The sequence below is a fragment of the Gekko japonicus genome, unplaced genomic scaffold, assembly GCF_001447785.1.
Source record: "Gekko japonicus isolate JY-2015 unplaced genomic scaffold, Gekko_japonicus_V1.1 scaffold386, whole genome shotgun sequence".
Classification (NCBI taxonomy): domain Eukaryota; kingdom Metazoa; phylum Chordata; class Lepidosauria; order Squamata; family Gekkonidae; genus Gekko; species Gekko japonicus.
The window spans coordinates 371959-391169 of NW_015163100.1; the positions used below are offsets into that span (position 1 = coordinate 371959).

Below are 19211 nucleotides of genomic sequence, written 5' to 3' on the forward strand. Positions count from 1 at the left end.
AACTGCCCTTGTCCTAATGCTGCAAAGAAAGCCTGTCTTCGTTTAAAAAACAAACAAACAATACACTTGCTACGCTCTAGGGCCAAGATTTTGTAAGAGCAGAAGCCTCCACATCAACATATTTACTTAATTTATACTTCACCTTTCTAAGGCAGGTGTTGGCTGTGTGATCGCGCGTACATAGTCCATTTCTAACTGGCACGTATACCGGCTCAAATGGCCCATCTGAACGTGCCCTAAATGACCTTTCTTCGAACCAGATGGGATCAGGGTTGTTTATTATTATTATTATTGTTATTATTGTTATTATTGTTATTATTATTATTATTATTATTATTATTATTATTATTATTATTATTATTATTATTATTATTATTATTATTATTATTATTATTATTATTATTCCCTTGGGAGTTTCCATCTCTTAGAGCCAGCAGCCTGGCATCACATGTACCACTATACAGGGTGGAGACTGGAGAATGCACGTGGCAGGAATAAGCCAAAAAATGCACCTGTGGAACCAGCCAGGGTTGCCTTCTCTGGGAAGCCGCCATCCTCCTAAGCGCCAATTAGACGAGAAGAGACAAGAATGAAGAACTCTGCATTCTCAAGCAGTGCCAAGTGGCCAGACACACCGCCTTATTTAAGGCTTGTCAAGAAAAGAAACTGCCCTTGTCCTAATGCTGCAAAGAAAGCCTGTCTTCGTTTAAAAAACAAACAAACAATACACTTGCTACGCTCTAGGGCCAAGATTTTGTAAGAGCAGAAGCCTCCACATCAACATATTTACTTAATTTATACTTCACCTTTCTCACATACTGGGAACCCAGTACAGCCTACACCACTGGTTCCCAAAGTGGGCAATACCACCCCTTGGGGGGCACTGGAACAATCCAGGTGGGCGGTAGGAGCCTTGGGTGCAATTGGGGGAGGGGCGTTGAATAAAAATATGGGGGGGGTGGAAGCATAAAGAAAGAACAGTCCAGAACCTATCTAAAGCAGCCTTTTCCTGCCTTCTCCGGGTCTTCCCTGGGGTCCCCACAGCCAATCACAGCCATGCATTTGCAAATTGTAAGACTGGTGTTGCTGCCCCCTTTTCTGAAAAAGGCGCGGTAGGCCAAATAAGTTTGAGAACCTCTGGCCTACACTGTTCATCTCTCCTCCATTTTATCCTCACAACAATCCTGGAAGGTAGGTTAGCCTGAAAGCGTGTGACTGGCCCTAAGCTCACCCAGCAAGCTTTCATGGCAGAATGGAGATCGCTGGGTCTCCTCGTCCGCCACTCAAACCACTACACCACAACGATCAACACTTTTATGCAAGCTATTAAATCCCTAAGTGCACACTGTGTCGGGGCAGGGTGATGAAAGAAATCACAATTTATTTTAGAAATTCTTCCTCCCACTCCACATCCATTTGGCAGCTATGGCAAAAGAATAGGAAAGTGATGTGGGGGAAAGTATGTTATTTGTTTGGCTTCTTCCAATGCCTTTATAACTGGCAACCTGGAGGAAGGACAGTGTCATATGACCAGCTGCCCCAAAAGAAGACTGGCTGGCCGGGCGGGCCAACCATCTGCAAGTTTCAGTCTCCTCAAAGAAATGGCTTTTGTCCACTGCAAGGCCTGTTAGCTTAATTTAAAAGGACAATAAGCTATTGTAACTGGCTGGGGCATTTTCCTAGATGCTGGCATTTCTTTCCCTGAGCCTTTTTAGTGTTGCCATTGAGAGTTTCAGACTAAAATCTAGGGACTTGGGTGCTGGGGGGGAGGGGCAACAGTGGGAGGGCTTCTAGTGTCCTGGCCCCACTACTGGACCTCCTGATGACCCCTGGTATTTTCGGCCACTGTGTGACACAGAGTGTTGGACTGGATGGCCCGTTGGCCTGATACAACATTGGTTTCTCGTATGTTCTTATGACTCTGGTGCCAATCCCTGTTCAGGCATGATGAACTTCTTTGGGTGATGTTGGCCCTGTCACTCCTTTGTGAGAAGTGGGGGGACATTCAAGGTCACAGCTTCAACCAGTGGCATCCTCCAGTTCTGGGGCTGCACGCATTTAGAATGGCCTTTCTCTGCTTAGGAGGAGGGAGAGCTGCTGCCAGTCAGAGTAGAGCAGATGGACCTCGGTGGTTTGACTAAGGCGGCAGCGTCACGTGATCTTAGATCTAGATCTTCTTAGGCCTTATTCTTTTGTTTCCAGAACACGGCACACTTCAAGTTATCATTCTCCAATTTCTAATGCTGCATTTATCAAACCAGAAACACGGTGAAAACCAATACAGATTCGGCTGCATCTTCGTGAGTCTGGAAACCATAACCCTTGACCAATGTTCACTAGAAAAATGAATGTCTCTAGTTCATTTTATATCACCAGATGATGGAAATGTCACATCTAAAAATGTAGTTTTCATTCTCGTGGAGGAAAGCCTGGGAAAGCTTTCCTTAACATTCTGGAGTCTTCTGCAAAGCTAAACGGCACTGCAACACAGCAACAACCGAGGAACACCAAGCTGGCGACCACAATGGGCCTGGCTAAGTCACTGCAAACCCCGCAAAGGACAAAGCTGCACCTCCTCGTCGCAAGCCTTGCAGGCCTGGGCACTTCAATGGATCTGCTCAGAGCAAGCCAAAAGCACCTTCCATAGGCACCAAGCTACAATACTGGCCACCATAGCAAGAGAGAACATGCTGCTCAAAAGAGCATCAGCATACCTGAAGAGTGTGCACTTGATGTCTCCACTGTTCAGTGATTACTAGCTCACTTCCTAGATCAGCTCCACTTCATAAGAACATAAGAGACGCCAATGTTGGATCAGGCCAAAGGCCCATCCAGTCCAACACTCTGTGTCACACAGTGGCCAAAAATACCACGTGCCCTCAGGAGGTCCACCAGCGGGGCCCAGACACTAGAAGCCCTCCCACTCTTGCCCCCCCCAAGCACCAAGATGACAGAGCATCACTTGCCCCAGAGCCCCTGTCTATACCTTGTGGCTAATAGCCACTGATGGACCTCTGCTCCATATCTATATATCTAATAGTCAAGTGGCCCAGTGAGTGCGGATTGCTAAATCCGCGCTCCGGAGCCACCTGGGGGGCAGGGGGAGGTTTGTGCACACGTGGGCCAGTCCCCACATGTGCACAAAAATCCTAAAAGCTGGAAAAAAATTTTGGGGGATGTTTAAATCCCCCCGAAAGTGCAAGAGCGTTCCATGCGCATGCGCACGGAATGCTCTATGAACGCCGCTGCTTGGAAACGGATTTTCTTCGCCAGGTCCAATGGGTCCCCCGGGGTTTTCTCTCGGCGACTGGCAAAGTGCGGAGGTGATTCTCCCCCCTCCCCCTTCCCCCCAGGCCTTTCAGGCTGCTTTCTGGGATGTACCTCCCCGGGGCGCCCTGCCTGCCTGGCCACTCCTCCGAAGTGGGGGCTGCCTTTCTTTCCTAGGTCCCCTCCCCTTTCGCTTGACACTGGTGGGCCTGAGTTCGCTTCTCAGTTGACGGGCTCGGCCGGCGCTTTGGGGCCGGGGGGGATGGTAAGGAGCTGGGGGAAGGCAAGGGGGGTGGAGGAGACGGGAAAAAGCGGGACAGGGGTGTACTTACCTCCGCCTTCTGCTTCCTCTGCCTCCCTCCCGCGGGCCCCGCCCCTTGGAAGGTGGGAAGGGGAAGGGGCGGGGAAGGGGTGAGTAGACCTGGACTCTGGAGGCCAGGTCTACCCCTGCAATGGGAAGGGGTGGGTAGACCTGGACTCCTCTGGAGGCCAGGTCTACCCATTCAATGGGAAGGGGTGGGTAGACCTGGACTCCTCCAGAGGCCAGGTCTACCCATGCAATGGGAAGGGGTGGGTAGACCTGGACTCCGGAGGGGGGGTGTGCTCCAGGGCAGGGGGAGGGGAAGATCGAGCCAGGGAGTGGAGGAGAGGTGGAGGAGACGGGGAACCGGTGGGATAGGGGAACCGGCGGGATAGGGGGGAACCTCCCTCCTCCTGCTGCTTCCTCCTCTTCCTCATAGGTGTGGAGGTTCCCCTCTCCCGCGAGTATCACGGGTCCCCCACTTCTGCTTATCTAATTCCCTTTTGAAGCCGTCCATGCTTGTAGCCGCCACCACTTCCTGTGGCAGTGAATTCCATGTGTTTCCAGAACTTCTGTGTTCATCACCACACAACTTTTCAAAATACCAGGTAAATTGTTAAGCACGTTTCCCCCACATAAACGACATTTGAACCTACTGTGTTTAGGGAGCACAAGCACACCACAGAGTCAGTTCAAGGACACAGATCTTCACTGTTTTAATTGCTTTAACTGTGGTGTTGCATTACACCTGTGTTTTTGTAAGGCGCCCTGAGCCCGCGTGCGGGGAGGGCGGGATACAAATGCAATTAAATAAATAAAGGCACGAGGCCTCGCCAGATTTGTGAGGAGACCCAGCCTAAGTGAATGGGACCAGCAACCTGCGTCCAGAACTCCAAACCCATCAAGACGACAGCTGCCATGCTACCGGCTTTCCAACACAAGTTCCCTTTAAATAAAAAACCACACACAAGCCATCCACCTGTTAACACTTTCTCCTTGCATTTCACCAGTCAGAAACGTTCAAAAATGACTCTAGTATCGGGTCAGGGCTAAATTTGGGGAGAGCTTGTTTTTGAAGAACTCCAACTACAAAGGAAGCATTTAACTCTTTCCTCCCTTGCCACTGTTAAGCTGGTCACTGACCTTCTTGGTGGTTAAGTGGCAACTGCCGAGGCCTTGCTCAAAAGCTGGGCATTTCCCACACACCTCCCTCCTCACTGGGATGTGATTTATTTTTGCTGCCTGCAAACCTGCTAGAAAGAAGCCCTCATTGATTGAGCTCTTGAGCAGAAAGCCTCGGCTCACAGAGGCCACCACACGGACACGCTGATTCGTCTGGGGATTTGCCCGCTCATCTACATTCCAACTGCTCCTCTCCCACTATCAGGCCCTGTGACTGGAAACCCTGCGCTGGAGCAGAGCCTTCTGACCACAGGTGGGCAGGCCCAGTACCCAGGAGGCCGGGCTCTATGAAAACACAGAACAAAATCTCAGCCGAAGTTCACCAGCTGCCACAGCTCTACAGCTCCTCTGATGAGCGTTCTTTGAAAGCTATAGCAAACAAATTAAGGAGGGGAAAAATCCTAGTCTGACTCAACGTCACCAACAGCAATCTACGATAATAAAAACAAAATCACACTGCTCATCCGTGCAGAATAAAGCCATTATTCAGAAACCAGCAAATAAATAAATACAGACAATGGATTAGCAATTAAGCCTGAACATCTACGCCCAGTTGAGTCCCAAGTGGACTGCACTAAACTCGGCCTGAGTTGATATCTATGTCTGGCCACGGACATGATGGGAGCTGGCTAACTGGGACAGCATTACAGTCGGCCTCACAGGGACGTGGTTCTGAAATGTGCTGCCTGAGGGACTGGGCACTGCAACAGAAAGAATGGGGGACTCTGGATTCCAAAGACGCTCAGCCATGATACTCATTGGGTGCAGTCAGACGGCGTGCCGAAGCGGTTTAAACTGCTCCGGTTCTGGCCAGACTATATTTGATCTGGGACAAGCGCAGTCACACATACCTCTCTCACCAAGCAGCACATTGCTCCCAGGTATCCACACTTCAGGCGTGCAGCGGCGCGCGTCGGTGTTTTTTGAAAACATTTTTTCATAGTTTGTGCATGCGCAGAACGACATATCCTGAAGCGAACACTTCCATTTAAACTGTTAAACCAAAACTGGCCTCTGGATTCGTCTAAAGGCTAAAACTAGGCACCATTAAACTTTGGTTTTATTAATGCTGGGGCAAAGCTCCACCCAAGTGCATATCGCCAACGCTAAAAAAATTTTTTTTTAATGGCGAGCGAAAAGCGGAAGCCTTGGGCGTTAAACCAAAACTGGCCTCTGGATTCGTCTAAAGGCTAAAACTAGACTTTGGTTTTATTAATGCAGGGCCAAAGCTCCGTCCAAGTGCATATCGCCGACGCTAAAAAAAAAATTTTTTTTTTAAATGGCGGGCGAAAAGCGGAAGCCTCGGGCAGCTTTCGAGCGGGGAACAGGAAGTGGCTCTACACCGGCAGAGAAGCGATCACACAGGGGGGAAATGCGGCTGGAACCGGAGAAGCAGGAAAACACCACTTGGGGACCTGGTAGCAAAATAGTCCGGGTTAAAGCAGTTTTGAGCCAGGTTGGCAACAGCTAGGGACGGGAGGCAGATGTTGGCTGTGTGATCGCGCGTATAAAATCCGTTTCTAACTGGCATGTATACCAGCTCAAATGGCCTGTCTGAATGCACCCATTGGGTGGCCTTGGGTTAGTCGACAACTTTCAGCCTCGCCTCATCTCAGAGCGTCATTCAGAGGATACAAAGGAACACGGACAGTAAGTCCAGTGGCGAGCTGGACTTGGGGCCTTCTGGAGAGGACTCTCTTTCTGAGACAGGGGCGGCGGCTCCTAAAAGTCCCTACAAACTGCGGAAAAGACAGGATAAGAAAAAATGAAGGCTGAAGGACTCTGAATTGTGCCTTTGAAAACATTGTGCTTAATAATGAGATGCTCTGGGGTCTTTTATGAACAGTCAAATTTAAGATTTAAAAGATATACTAGCATGTCTGACTAAGTCCATAAAAATGTTAGCGTTTTTTGTATTTAAGCAAATTTGATGATCTCCTCTCTTGGGTTTTTAGTCAGTAGTGGGCATCTTTTCTTTTCCCTTAATTGTAGTCCCCCTCCCTATTTTCGTTGTCGTTTGTAGTCCTTATATAAAATGCAATAAAAAATCCCCTTCGGGGGGGCCAAAAAAAAAAAAAGGAACACGGAAGATGCACTGACCTCTGTGGAGAGAAACAATTTGTCAATACAGGGTCCAACGTTGTGGCTCTGTTAACTTCTTCATATTTCTCCCTAAACATTACAGAACGCAACAAAGTCAGTGCTCCGAGACAGAACATCCACATGCCAATGCAGATCTCCCCACCCTTTCAACTTTTCACCAAGAGGCCATCATCTTTGCTTTGGTCTCTGCCTGGAAAAACCGCAGTTAGGCAATCTCGCTTATGTTCTTAAGGCCATGGGAACATCTTTGTAGTGTGTGACAGGAGAGGGGGGGGGGTAGGGAAGTGTTAGGTACCTGCAGAACAGGGCTGGTGTGGCAGGGATGACATACTGCACTGCACTGACCTATTTTCTTCCCTTCCCTCAGGAATTTAAACCATGGTGGAGCCCAGGAATTTGCAGCAATTTAATGGGAAGCAAGTTACCTCTTGAAAAGCAGGGCAGCCCTAGCCCAGATGTACGGAGACGTGTGCCGAAAAAGGGACCACCTGCATGCAGGGATCCGTTTTGCTGAGCTGTTAATCATGAAGGCACCCAGAGTGACAGGCAAAGCAGAACATGCTGCATTATACCTGCTTACAGATCCCAAATTTTATTTCTAGCCCGCCCTCCCCATGCTCAGGAAGAATTAAAAAAAATAAAAACACAAATCCATAGTTACTGCTCCAGCACACACGCACGCGCACACACACACACCCCTTCAGCGTTTTCAGCCTCTTTGGTGCTAATAATAGCAAAAGCACATTCTGGGTGAGCAGTCTTCGTGTAAGAAAACCGACAAATTGTCCTGATCTCTATTTAGCTGACAGCCACCCTGCTACACAACGGTGGCCAAGCATCACAGAGAGGGGCAGCGGTGGCAGTCAGCTGCTCTGGAAGAGGTTGCTGCTTGAAACAGCCAGCCTTTCACGGGGCGGGGGGAGAGGCAGATCTTTGATGCAATCCCACTCTTGCCCTTCTAGGCCAGCTTTCTGACACCCGATACGGCTCCATCTGCTTCTGCTTCATTCAAATTCCATCAGCTTTTTCCTGCTAAAATAACAGGGACTGAAAATACAATGCAGACTCTCTGGAGATTCCAGCGGTGTCCATTAGAAAGCTGCGCAGATGCCTGAAGCCCCTGTGGCATTCAGTAGCCCAACAGGCTCCAAGGCCCCTGCTATTTAGAGCCAGTGCATGCTTCTGTCCCAGCAAATGATTCCTGATTGGGGGGGGGGGGACCTGGACAAGTATGCAGAGGCTGGATTTAAGGGGAATGCTGAGGGGTGGGGCAAGTTCAGACAGCAGCCCGGCAGCATCTGCTCCGAACAAGCAAGCACTTGAAGGCACCCAGCCAGCCTCTCGCTTCACTGAGCAAGGATTCTCAACTAGAGATGCTGAGCCAGCCACTTGGGTCCCAGGAAGCACCACTGAGCAGTGAACGGAAACTGGAAAATGCACCTGTCGGGTGCCAGTAGCACATCCGGGGGAATTGGACTTCCCATGGCCTGCGAACACATCACTTGGGCTTGCTTGCAAACGAGGTACAACCGTACAGCTTTGAGAGCTAGCCCGGTGCAGGGGTGAGAGCCACGGGCGAGGGCCACAGACACCCATCTCCAAATCCCCACTTGCCATGAATCTCACTGGGTGGTCTCGGGCCAACCACTCCCCCTCCCTCAGCAAAGCGTACCTCACAGGCTCCTGATGAATGGAGAGGGAGAGAATCCCGCTGCCGCTGCCCCCCCTTGGAGGAAGAGTGGGGGGAAAGGTCAATAACCGCTCCTATCCCTCCTCTTCCTCCTCTCCTAGCACCACTCCCATCCATGGGTCCCAGAGAGCTCAGAAGGGTTTTAAAAAGTCTTCCAACTGCAACAGCCACACTCTCTTCCCCAGGGGTCATTTCGTAGAAAAAGAGGTGCAGGAACTCATTAGCATAACTCATTAGCATAACTTATTTGCATATGCCCCACCCCCTGACATCACCGGAAGTGTGTCAGAAGGCAACACCCACCGCTCAGGCTCCACTGGACTGTTTGGGGTTGCTAGCTATTGGGGGGGGGACGTGCAGATCTGTCCTTGCAGAGGAGGAAGAGCTTGTACCTGAATAAAACTTGGTCTTAAAGGTGCCACTGGACTGTTTTGGACCTGAGGGCCAGGGGAGCTCTGCAACTTACCTGGCTGCTTCTTGCTCTGACTGAGGGCTGCTGGGAGCAGGGGGTGGGGCTTGTTGCATGTGCCCGCCCCCTGGGCTCTTTACTGCCGGAGCTCCGCGCCTGTGTGCTCCTGCAGGAAATGACCCCTGCTCTTCCCAGCTGTTAGGACCCAGTCCTGTCACACGCCCAGCAAGACCTGGGACCTTCCTGCCTTTGAGCCATTTGCAGGCGGTGTGTGACAAGATCTTAAATAAACAGTGCCATTTCCCCACAAGACGGCTTCCAATCACCACACACAAAAAAGCAAGGGGAACCAGCTACCTCCTCATTTCAGTAAACATCCGGAACCCTTCTCTGTCCTGCCTTCCCCACTTGATTCTTTGCATGCCTTCCCCCCACCCCTCACGTGTCCCCCCCCCGCCGCTGTTTTCAGTTAACAGAGGCTTCTCCTCTGACTTCTGCTCAGTGGCTTCCTTCCCTTCTGAATAACCGCAACCCACACACACAATCTGGGACGGTGTGCTGAGGCATTCTGTGCGGGCCCAGAGTCAACCAGATACTCCCAAAATGGGAGTATTCCACTTCCCCCGCAACACCCTCTTCCAACTATGCAGCCAATGGCCACCTTGCCCCCTTTCCTCAAGACCTGGAGGGCAAAACCGACCCGAAAACCCAGCTTTTGAGCTGGGAGGGGGAGGGAAGTGCATGCTGCTGGCTCTTGCGAGCTAACAAGTGGTGGAAGGAAGGAAGGAAGCCCGTGTTTGTTCAGAGACAAACGGCTTACTTTGGCGCCCTGATGTGATCCAGAGTTTAAGTGAGGGCAGCCGAGATGATATGGGCAAGAAGCGGGATCAAGAAGGGTCAACGTGGTGACCAACAGCGGCTAGGTGCTAAGCCAAGTTACAACGTCCGTGCGCCCTGCTGACCAACAAAGAAATTCCAGCTTCACACGGGAAACTGACCACAGGGAAAGATGGGAGGCCTCCGAAGCACGGCGCTGCTGCCCGGAAGAGTGGCAACTCGGCCATGCCACCTGGCTAGTGAAACGAAACCCCCTCAAGTTTGAAAAACAAACTCATCTTAAATGAAGTTAATAATTACTCTGGTCTTGAAGGAAACATTGTTTCACTCCGCACACAGCAAGAGGGAGGGCTGCCTTACAGTGCTGTCAGGGAGTAATTTGTTTGCCAAAGCTTAGTGGAGGCTGTGGGCTGGGCTTATTGTATTTCACGGCTTCCTTGTTATGAATAAAAGCCATTCTCTTGCTTTACTAAAAAGTCTGGAGGGCGCATGTTAATAGAATCTCAGCTGTGGTGTAAAAAACCAATTGGATACAGTTCCATATTTTAGAAGGAGGGTGGCAAGAGATAAATTGCTTTCGCTCCTGCCAGAAAGGAACAGACTTGCAGAGCCGAGGTCACCGTGTCTTTTGAGAAAACGCGGCATGCCAGAGGTCACGCACCCAAGGGGCAACGTGATCGGGCGTGGGGAGATCCAGGTGGAGCTGCTCTGGGGTCGCAAGCAGAGGAGGAGGCCAGGAGGGGAACGGAAAAGCCACGAGGGGTATGCAGAGCAGCATGTCTGGCGGCCTCCGAAGCTCCCCTTGGGGAGGGTCAACAAAACAGAAGAAGCATTAATAAAGTGGGGCTCAACTGTCCTGTCATCTGCCAGGAGCCATGGGAGACTGGGGTGCCAGTCCTTGTCTTGGCAGCAAAGCGGCTCCCTTGACTTCTGCCCACTAGCAATAGGGTCAGAATGGTGATCCCAAGGTCAACTGGAACCAGGGGCCATTTCCTGCCGGAACACGCCGGAACGACGCTCCGGCAGTAAGGAGCCCAGGGGTGGGGGGCCCCCGCCGCCTTTCCTGACCCACTCACAGAGCCCCACCTGCAGAGCCCTGCCTGCCCATCCTTCCCTTCCCTAGCCAGCCTGCCACAGGCAGACATGCCCACGGGCAGACATGCAGCCACGGGACACCTGGAGAAGATTGGGCAGAGAACCCAGGCATGCTTGTATGCCTGCCCTTTGTTGGGGTGTGTGGCATATGCAAATGAGTTATGCAAATGAGCTTATGCCCCTCTTTTTCTACAAAATGACCACTGACTGAACCACGCGGCAGACTGGAATGGACAGACGGGGCATTTTCAAGCCGCTTCACGGCAAAGGAACAGCCTTCAGCTACACCGAAGTCAAGCTAGAGCGAGGCTCCCATTCTGAATGTAGGTAAACACGCTGAAGAAGAGCTGCCACAGCTGAAGGGTGGGCAGGAGCTACCGCTCATGGCCAAGGCGTTTAAACAAAAATGGGGCCATGCCCTTTGTGGTTACTAACAGCCCTGGGTCCGTGGCACATTGCTGCGAGAACAGGCACCAAGTAGCAGCTCCCCAGCCTTTCACCAGGCCTGCGTAGGTGCTGAATTCTACAGCTAATCACCTTAGCAACAGCTCTAAACATATGTGCAGTGACATCAGCTGATTTTTGAAAGCTGTAAATAGAGGATAATAGCATGGGGTGGGGTGGGGGGAAGGATAATCTGGATTCTAGCCAAGCTCTTAAAAAAACACACTATTAAAATATAGTGTAATTCAATGTATGTCAACTTGCTTGTGTACCCCCCTCTTCCCCTAAATCTCTGGAACTGCTGTTAGGTGTATAATTACACAGGAATGAAGTTAGCTTGGTGTCCTCACGCCAATTACATGTGGTCTGGAAAAAAATTAGCCAGCTGGCTACCAACTAACAGAAAGCCAAGAGCTTCAAAAAATGCAGAGGGGAAAAGAGGATGTTGTTGTTCCTTGGCCATGGGATACATTTCCTCCCCACTCTTGGCACCTTCTTTATAGTTGAAGACTTCCGTGCTTTAGGTTTTTTGAACAGGACGAGCCCCTGTATAGTCCGAGTTATTTGGAAGATAACCCCAGCTCTTTAGGCATTAAACCAGTACTGGCCTCTGTGAAGATGTTTAGATTTTTATGATCCAGGGGCAGCAATGCCCAGGCACATAGTAACACCCCCCCAAGTACTTTATCCTAATGAACAATTTATTTATTTGTTTATTAGATTTTTACCCCACCCTCCCGGCCAGGCTGGCTCAGGGCGGCTTACATAACAATATAAAACAATATAATATAACAATATAATATAAAATATAAAATCCATTAACACACAGTTCTTAAAACCATAAATATGGCAACATAATAAAGTGCTAGTACTTAATTCCTCATCATACGGTCAGCTCCTTGATCTTCTTCAGTGTCCAGGCGATCAGGTCAGGCAGTAATTGGGGGATCCAGATGGATCGGGGTCTCTCTTCACAGGCTGTCAGATGTCAGTGGTGGTAGCAGCTCCAAAGGCCTGGCGGAAGAGCTCCGTCTTGCAGGCCCTGCGGAACTGCAGCAGGTCCCGCAGGGCCCTGATCTCCTCCGGGAGCTCATTCCACCAGAGTGGAGCTGCCACCGAGAAAGCCATGGCTCTCATTGTCGCTAGCCTGGCCTCCTTGTTATTCGGGAGGACCAGCCAATTCTGGGTCCCCGATCGCAGCGCTCTCTGGGGAACATATGGGGAAAGGCGATCCCTCAGGTATGCAGGTCCCTGGCCATAAAGGGCTTTAATGACCAGCACCTTGAACCGAATCCAGTATGCTATAGGCAGCCAGTGCAATGTCTTTAGCACAGGTTGGATGTGCTCCCGTATAGGGAGTCCCATCAGCAACCTGGCCGTGGCATTCTGCACCAACTGCAGCTTCCGGATTCGGGACAAGGGCAGCCCCATGCAGAGGGCATTACAGTAATCCAATCTTGTTACCATACCATGAGAGATACGGTAGTTCTCACTCATGGCCAATGCATTTGAATCGACATGGAGCCTTCCCTGGACACTAACAGCCTGATCAACAACACGTGGCCCACAAGAACGGGCAGCAGACCAGGTGGCTTCTCAGCCTTCCAACAGGCCAAGCCAATCTCAGTTCTCTGAAGAAGGGCGGGCAGAAGGTCGCGAGCAACAAAGGCTTCTCAGCCTTCCAACAGGCCAAGCCAATCTCAGTTCACGGAAGAAGGGCGGGCAGAAGGCCGCGAGCAACAATAAGGTCAGCAAGAACGAGCAGGAAGCCGGGCTGACAGGCAGGTGACTGGAAGACATTCAATTCAGATTCCAGCATCCCTGCACGTACGGCATCTTATTAAGACCTTGAATTATTTAGAAGGCCTCCCACTCGGCAGCCACCAGAAAAGGAGAGGAAGACAAGGTATCTGCGGGTTTTTATTCATTTCACTCAGATCCGTATTTCCAAGGTTTTTCTGAAGAATGCACTGATGCCAGATAAATAAGCCTCTGCTTTGCTTTTCTGCATTAAATGGCTGACAAAGGAATAACAAAATTGGCTTAATAGGATTTTCAGATGTCAAAAAAAAAAAAGGAATCTGAAGCAGCGCCATTTATGCATAGCCTCAGGATTCAGTTGACTTGAGAACAAGATTTGCTGGCCAAAGACAACAGTCTGCATGCTAGAGGCATCTAAGAATCCGCCCAGCTCCAGTTCAAGGCACAGCCCCACACCACCTGACGGTTAACCCCCTTCAGCACTTGCTTCCCCTTTCTCACATCCACACAGGGGACATCCCTGGAAAACGCATCCGAATGTTCCAGAATTCAGAGAAATCCGTGCACAATCTTTCCTTCATGAAGCAACCTTCGGCCACCATAAAATTCACTGAACAGCAAACCGTAAGGGAAGTAATTATACCAAAGAATAAACCAGAAGCACACCAGAAAGCAGAGATGTCGTTTGCCAGTTTCCATGCAACTCAATGAGGACAAGGACAGCATCAAACAGGCCTCGGTGTTTGTGGCCTGTCCTATGACTGGGCCCAAAGCAGGTTGACCCAACTAGCAGACCAGACAGTGCACATCACTTTAATGCAAAAGCTGCACAAAGGGATCAGTGAAGCTTGTTGTCGTGGGCTGAACCACCAAAGCGATTTTCGACCATGCCTTTCTGTTTAGAAATAGTCACGTGACCTGAGAAGATCCAGCACTTCCTGACACATGAAGAGGTCACAGAGAGAGATGCAAAACACTCCCCTACCCCGTAAGGGCTGCGTTGATTGCTTCACTGGCTGAGCGGCAGCAAACACGTTTGCCAGCATATATGCAGAATGGCCAGTCCCAGTCCCCAGGGAACGAAAACATACACACTGGGGAGTCTGCTGCATGTCCACATTACAGTTCAACAAGTAAACACACACACACACCAAACAAACAAAAAAACCCACTGAGGAGCAGCCTTTGTGTGTGCCTTCATTCATTTGCCAGAATATCTGAAGAGTTAAACGTCTACTTACCACCAAGTACCAGAGTGGTGAAGGCCAGGAACAGTGGAACACGTGGGAAGGGTCTTTCTCAGTGTCTGAGTGCCCTCCCACAGAGCCCTCCTTTGGCCTCACTTTCAGTCAGGAAAAGACAGTCTCCTTCCAGAAGGGCAGGCGTTTGGAGGCCACTGAGCTGCAGATGCTGATGCTGTCTCACCATTTTATTCTTTTATTGATGTCCTGATACTACTGTTTTTGTGCACTGACACTCCTTTGTGGGCATTACTTTTATTGTTTTGATACATATATATCTCTAACCTACCCTGGGGGCATTACTGTTTTAGTAAAAAGACAGACTAGAACAATCTTACATTACCACTTGCCAGCCATTTTCCCTCTTTAATGCAGTACGTTCTGTATACAAATTATGGAAATTCTGGACAAGCGTGTGTTAATGCTGTTCTCTAGCGAGAGGACACAACTGTTGAGTAACCTGGTATGATGCTCGCCAGAACAGTCAACAAACTTGCTATGCAACTATAGGAAAACTTTAGCCTGTTTCAGTCTCATCCACTACAGCACACCAGCAGAGACCAAATTCCTCTGCGGAGCCAAGATTTACACTGGACAGAATTTAACTAAAGAGAGCTTCACTAGGACTTCAGAGCTCTGACACCCAAGCGATCGATCTGGCCTCTGGAATGATCAAAAAGTGTCCATCCTGAGCTGTCTTTTAGCCCCACGTGCATGTTTCGTAACAAACTGGTTTCTTTTCACTTTTCACCTCCTTTCCATTACACTCCAGCACACAACAATTTCTTCTGTACTGACCAGTATCACACCCTCTTTCTTCAAACACCCTATTAACTGGCTGCTGGCTCAAAACACTAGAATTCAGGCTATTAAAAAAAAAAAGTAAGCTTCAAACAATTTCGGCTGACTGCTGTGGCAAAGCGCCCCCCCCCCCCCAACAACCAGCCTGCCGCTCTGAGGTCGTATTTCCATTGTCTGGCATTTGTCTTTTCTCCCATTTCAAGGTGAATGATCTGCACCAACAAAAAAATAGCTAGGTCAACACACAGAAAGTGATCATTTTTAAAGATACAGAACAATTCCGCAGGCACAGCCTCGATGTTACAAAGGGTACTTACTAGTCAAATGTTCAGACAAAAATACGGAACAAGGAAACATTTAGAGACTTAGTGTGAGAAATTCCCAGCACAAATACCTAGTGATTTTGGTAACTAAAATCCTTTCCAGTTGAAGCTGCTATGTTAATTGTTAAAAGCTTCAATTGCAGTCTAGAAACAATCTTTCCAGAACAAAGGCTGCACATGACCTAATCAAATTTGAGGAGGGTGTAGTCAGTCCTGTTTTTAATCCAAAGATGGTTCTCAGCTCTGCTGTTGCCATCAACATCTTTAACTATATCACTTCAGAATGTTTTGCTGTGAGACAGAAGAAAACTTAACATGCTGGTCACCTGCCTTGCATCAGTGAAGCGCAGCGGTACAGCCGCCTCCTTTCTAGCGTTTCACTGATGCATGCTTAAATATGCGGGTGAGGAAAATGCACCTCTCAGAAACATTGCATCCATAATCTCCGTGAAAGTGTGACGACCAAAGTGAAAAAGCTGATAAAAACTCAGACCACCACTAGAGTATTAACCCCCAAAATTAAATTAAAAATTACAAATCTTTCAGCATTAAGCAACGGACAACAGCTAGCACAATCCTTGCATCCTTTTACACCCCTCTGAAAGTGCATTAAATTAGGGAGCAGAGTGACAGCTGAGCAGGAGGCTGGGAACAATGAAGATAAAGTTAGCTTTCAGCGCTGTGACCCTGTCCAGGCAGCGTGCCAGAAGCCCATAAATAATTGATAGGAGCAACCACCCCAGCCAACACACTAATGTACAGAGTGGCTCTTACAGCAACTGGAGTACGATTGCCCATTACATCATTACTTCTTTCTACTTTGCACTCTCCTTATCTGCAATGTAATTTTACTGCTTTTAAATAATAAATTGCACTGGGACTAGAAATGCCCCTATGCCCATTCAGTGTCTAGCAGGGTGTGCAACTACACAAATGAATTTTACATATGGCAAAATAAATTTTGCATTAAGCTAAAAAAGTCCTTGCTACACTAGACGACGAAGCCACAAAGCCTTTTAAAAATATCAATACCTGTTTTATCAATAAAGACCTTTTCAAGCAGAGGCTTCTGACTGAACCCCGTCTCTCAGCAACTTGCTTTATGTATGATTTACCAATGCTGGCAGAGATGCATCGGTACGACAAGTAGAAACAGTTGAAAGCAAGTTTGCAGTCACTTTTGGCTAGGAGGGTAATATCTGCAAAACAGTAATGTATTGCTGCATAGGTGATCTTTCATTTACTTAAGGGAGACGTGTGGGAAAACGTATCTCTGAGAACCAGCGTGCCAAGCCACCTTCCTACATCTGCAGGCAGACTGCTCCGACTGACTACCAGCCGACTCCCTGCTCTCAATCAGAGCTGACTGAATGAAATCAGCAACTCAGGTCTATTCCTGTAACAAGGTCCTCTGAACCTTGTGAGAAAGTTCAACTTCACTGAAGGTTTTACTGGGCCAAGCAGCCAACAGTACAGGCAAGGCATAATGTCTTTTGTACGAATGTGACTCCAAAACAAAAGGGTAGGAGGAGTCAAAACAAGTCGAAACATAAACGGACATAAGCTCGACCTGCAAGGTCCCTTCCAACTCTAGCATTCTATGATTCTATGAAGTCCCACGAGGCAGGGAATTCAGAAGGGAAGCAGCTAGGAACAGGTGATTAAAGCCAAGGCGAACAGGGACAGCACCAGAAGAAGATGGGCTGGATCCAGAACAAGACTTCCACCTGTGCTAGAGCTGTTGCACAAGCTGCTGAAACGCAAGAAAAAGGTGCTTGTATTAAGCCAAACTTACCATATCCCCCAATTACATTTCCGCTGGCACAAGATCCTGGGCATCCAATTTCTGGACACTATAACATATAGGGAGGAAAACGCTAGGTGTTTCACAAGCAGAACTGTGCTAAGTCCATTTATGTTTCTGTTTGTGCATTCCTGGAAGACATGGAATTGGACTTCTGAACCTTCACTGAGTTTATATCAACTTTCAACCAGAAGTTGGCCCAGTGGCTATTTCCAGCTTTCTTATAGCATCCATCCCTGATTATGGAAAACAACAGGGTGGACCCTAAACCTACCCTACCCCTCCACTGAACGAAATTTGAAACTCGTGTGTCCAAGCAGGATTATGTGCTTACACTGTTTTTAGATTAATGAGCCTGCTGATAATTACATAACGACAAAGGGTAGAAGTACAGCATGCCCGGAACAGAGCTTGAAGTTTACTTCAGAAGAGAGGCAGGATATTTTCCAGCTTCCCCACTGATACACTACACCTCTCTACAGGTAACAGCAGGTAAAACTCAGAACACCACAAAAAAAGACTACTTGGATTTTCTTACCATATTTTAACTAAGTATGCATCTACTCATGAAAGAAGTCTTTGTATTTTTCAAAAGGCCACGGTAATCAAGACACACGGCAACTGAGGCTAACAGGCTTGTACTCCAACTCTAGGTGCCCGACATAAACAGAACAGTTTCAGGCTTCTATGGAAGAGACCAGTCTGCCAAGACACAACAGCATTTTCAAGCAAGTTATACTCTGTGCTCAGTGGTTCTAATTAGCCATCTGAACAGCACTTTCCAACACACCCTTCTCTAGAAGGGCTGTATGACTCCTCTCCTACAGCAGCCAACCAATCATTCTTGTGGCAGGTGGTGAGGATCTGAACTCAGGTCAAGACCAGCTACCTACTGGGCCATTGTAGATATCAAAGACTTGAACAAAGGGGAAATGCTAGATTCAGAACTGTGTAATGTGCCTCAGTGGCTTTGCAGTTACAGTCCACTTTGTTACACGGCTACTTTCAGTGCTTCCTAGTCTCCCTCTAGTTGCGCCACTCAAGAGAAGCTTCATGTTCTAGACACAGGAAGTTGAGTGTATAAATTTTGGCAGCATGGGTGGTCAACTATATTACTGACACCCAGCTTGTGTCCTGACCCGGTCAAGAAAAAGGCAGACGTACAAACACAGGTACGACCTGACCACCACCAATGCCCCCTCTAAGCTGTGGAGTCTTGTGAGCAAAAATTCTATTTTGTGAGCCAGAGATTTGGCCCCAGCATAAATTGGTTTGCCCTGGAGCCATTCTTCCTGCGCTAAGACAAAAATCTGTGAGCCTGAGGCTAAAAAACTAGCTCACACGAACTCAGCTTAGAAGGAGCACTGACCACCACCAGTACGAATGCCGTGCCCGAGTCAGCACACGAAAGCCCCCTTGGATCAAGAAAAGGGGATGTGACAAAAAGTAACTTCCACAGCTAACCTCCACGAAACCTAACTTCCACGAAAATTACAGCTGTTCGTTACTTACAGCACAGGGCCCCCTAAGCCAACCAACAGTCTAAGTTAAGTAGGGCAAATTTAATAGCCAAGTCAATTTGTACATTAATGTGAAGCAACCAAATGAAAGACACAGCACAATAATTAACCTTCAATTAATGGAAAACGACAACATTAATTTAACTTTAAACATTATCAAGCAGGAAGGAAACACCTCTAGCCAAAGACAAAGGCTTGGGAGCTCAGCGAAGGAAAGGAGAGACCAGGCTCACGCACCACGACAGGAAAGCAGAACAGCAGGAAACCGAGTCCGCCTCTCTTGGGGCTTAATACAATACGCTGGTATCCTCCCTGTGTCCAGTTGACACAACACGCCCCGGGAGGGCTGTGCTCGGAACGGCATTCCCAGGCACACAGAGGCCTGCTCTGAAGGAAGACGGGCAGGGCGCAGGGGATCAGGCCTTCCCTCTGC

At 48.8% G+C, this 19211-nt stretch overlaps 2 protein-coding genes across 4 annotated transcripts in view; one reads left to right on the forward strand and one right to left on the reverse strand.

Annotated features, from left to right (window-relative positions):
• The window catches only part of ANKRD11 (ankyrin repeat domain 11), a 211701-nt gene that overhangs the window by 113921 nt on the left and 78569 nt on the right, over nt 1-19211 (reverse strand). Inside the window, exon 1 of one of the 3 annotated variants that reach the window (XM_015406703.1) lies at nt 6851-6905. The exons of the other annotated variants lie outside the window; for them this stretch is intronic. The gene's annotated coding sequence lies outside the window, so the exon portion shown is untranslated. Of the gene's footprint in view, nt 1-6850; nt 6906-19211 lie in introns of those variants that run through there. 3 annotated transcript variants of the gene reach the window in all.
• Nucleotides 11114-19211, forward strand: part of SPG7 (spastic paraplegia 7 (pure and complicated autosomal recessive)) — a 159273-nt gene continuing 151175 nt past the window's right edge. Inside the window, exons 1-2 of the mRNA XM_015406681.1 lie at nt 11114-11207; nt 13601-13713. Coding sequence (XP_015262167.1) covers nt 11114-11207; nt 13601-13713 — 207 coding nt within the window. The remainder of the gene's footprint in view (nt 11208-13600; nt 13714-19211) is intronic.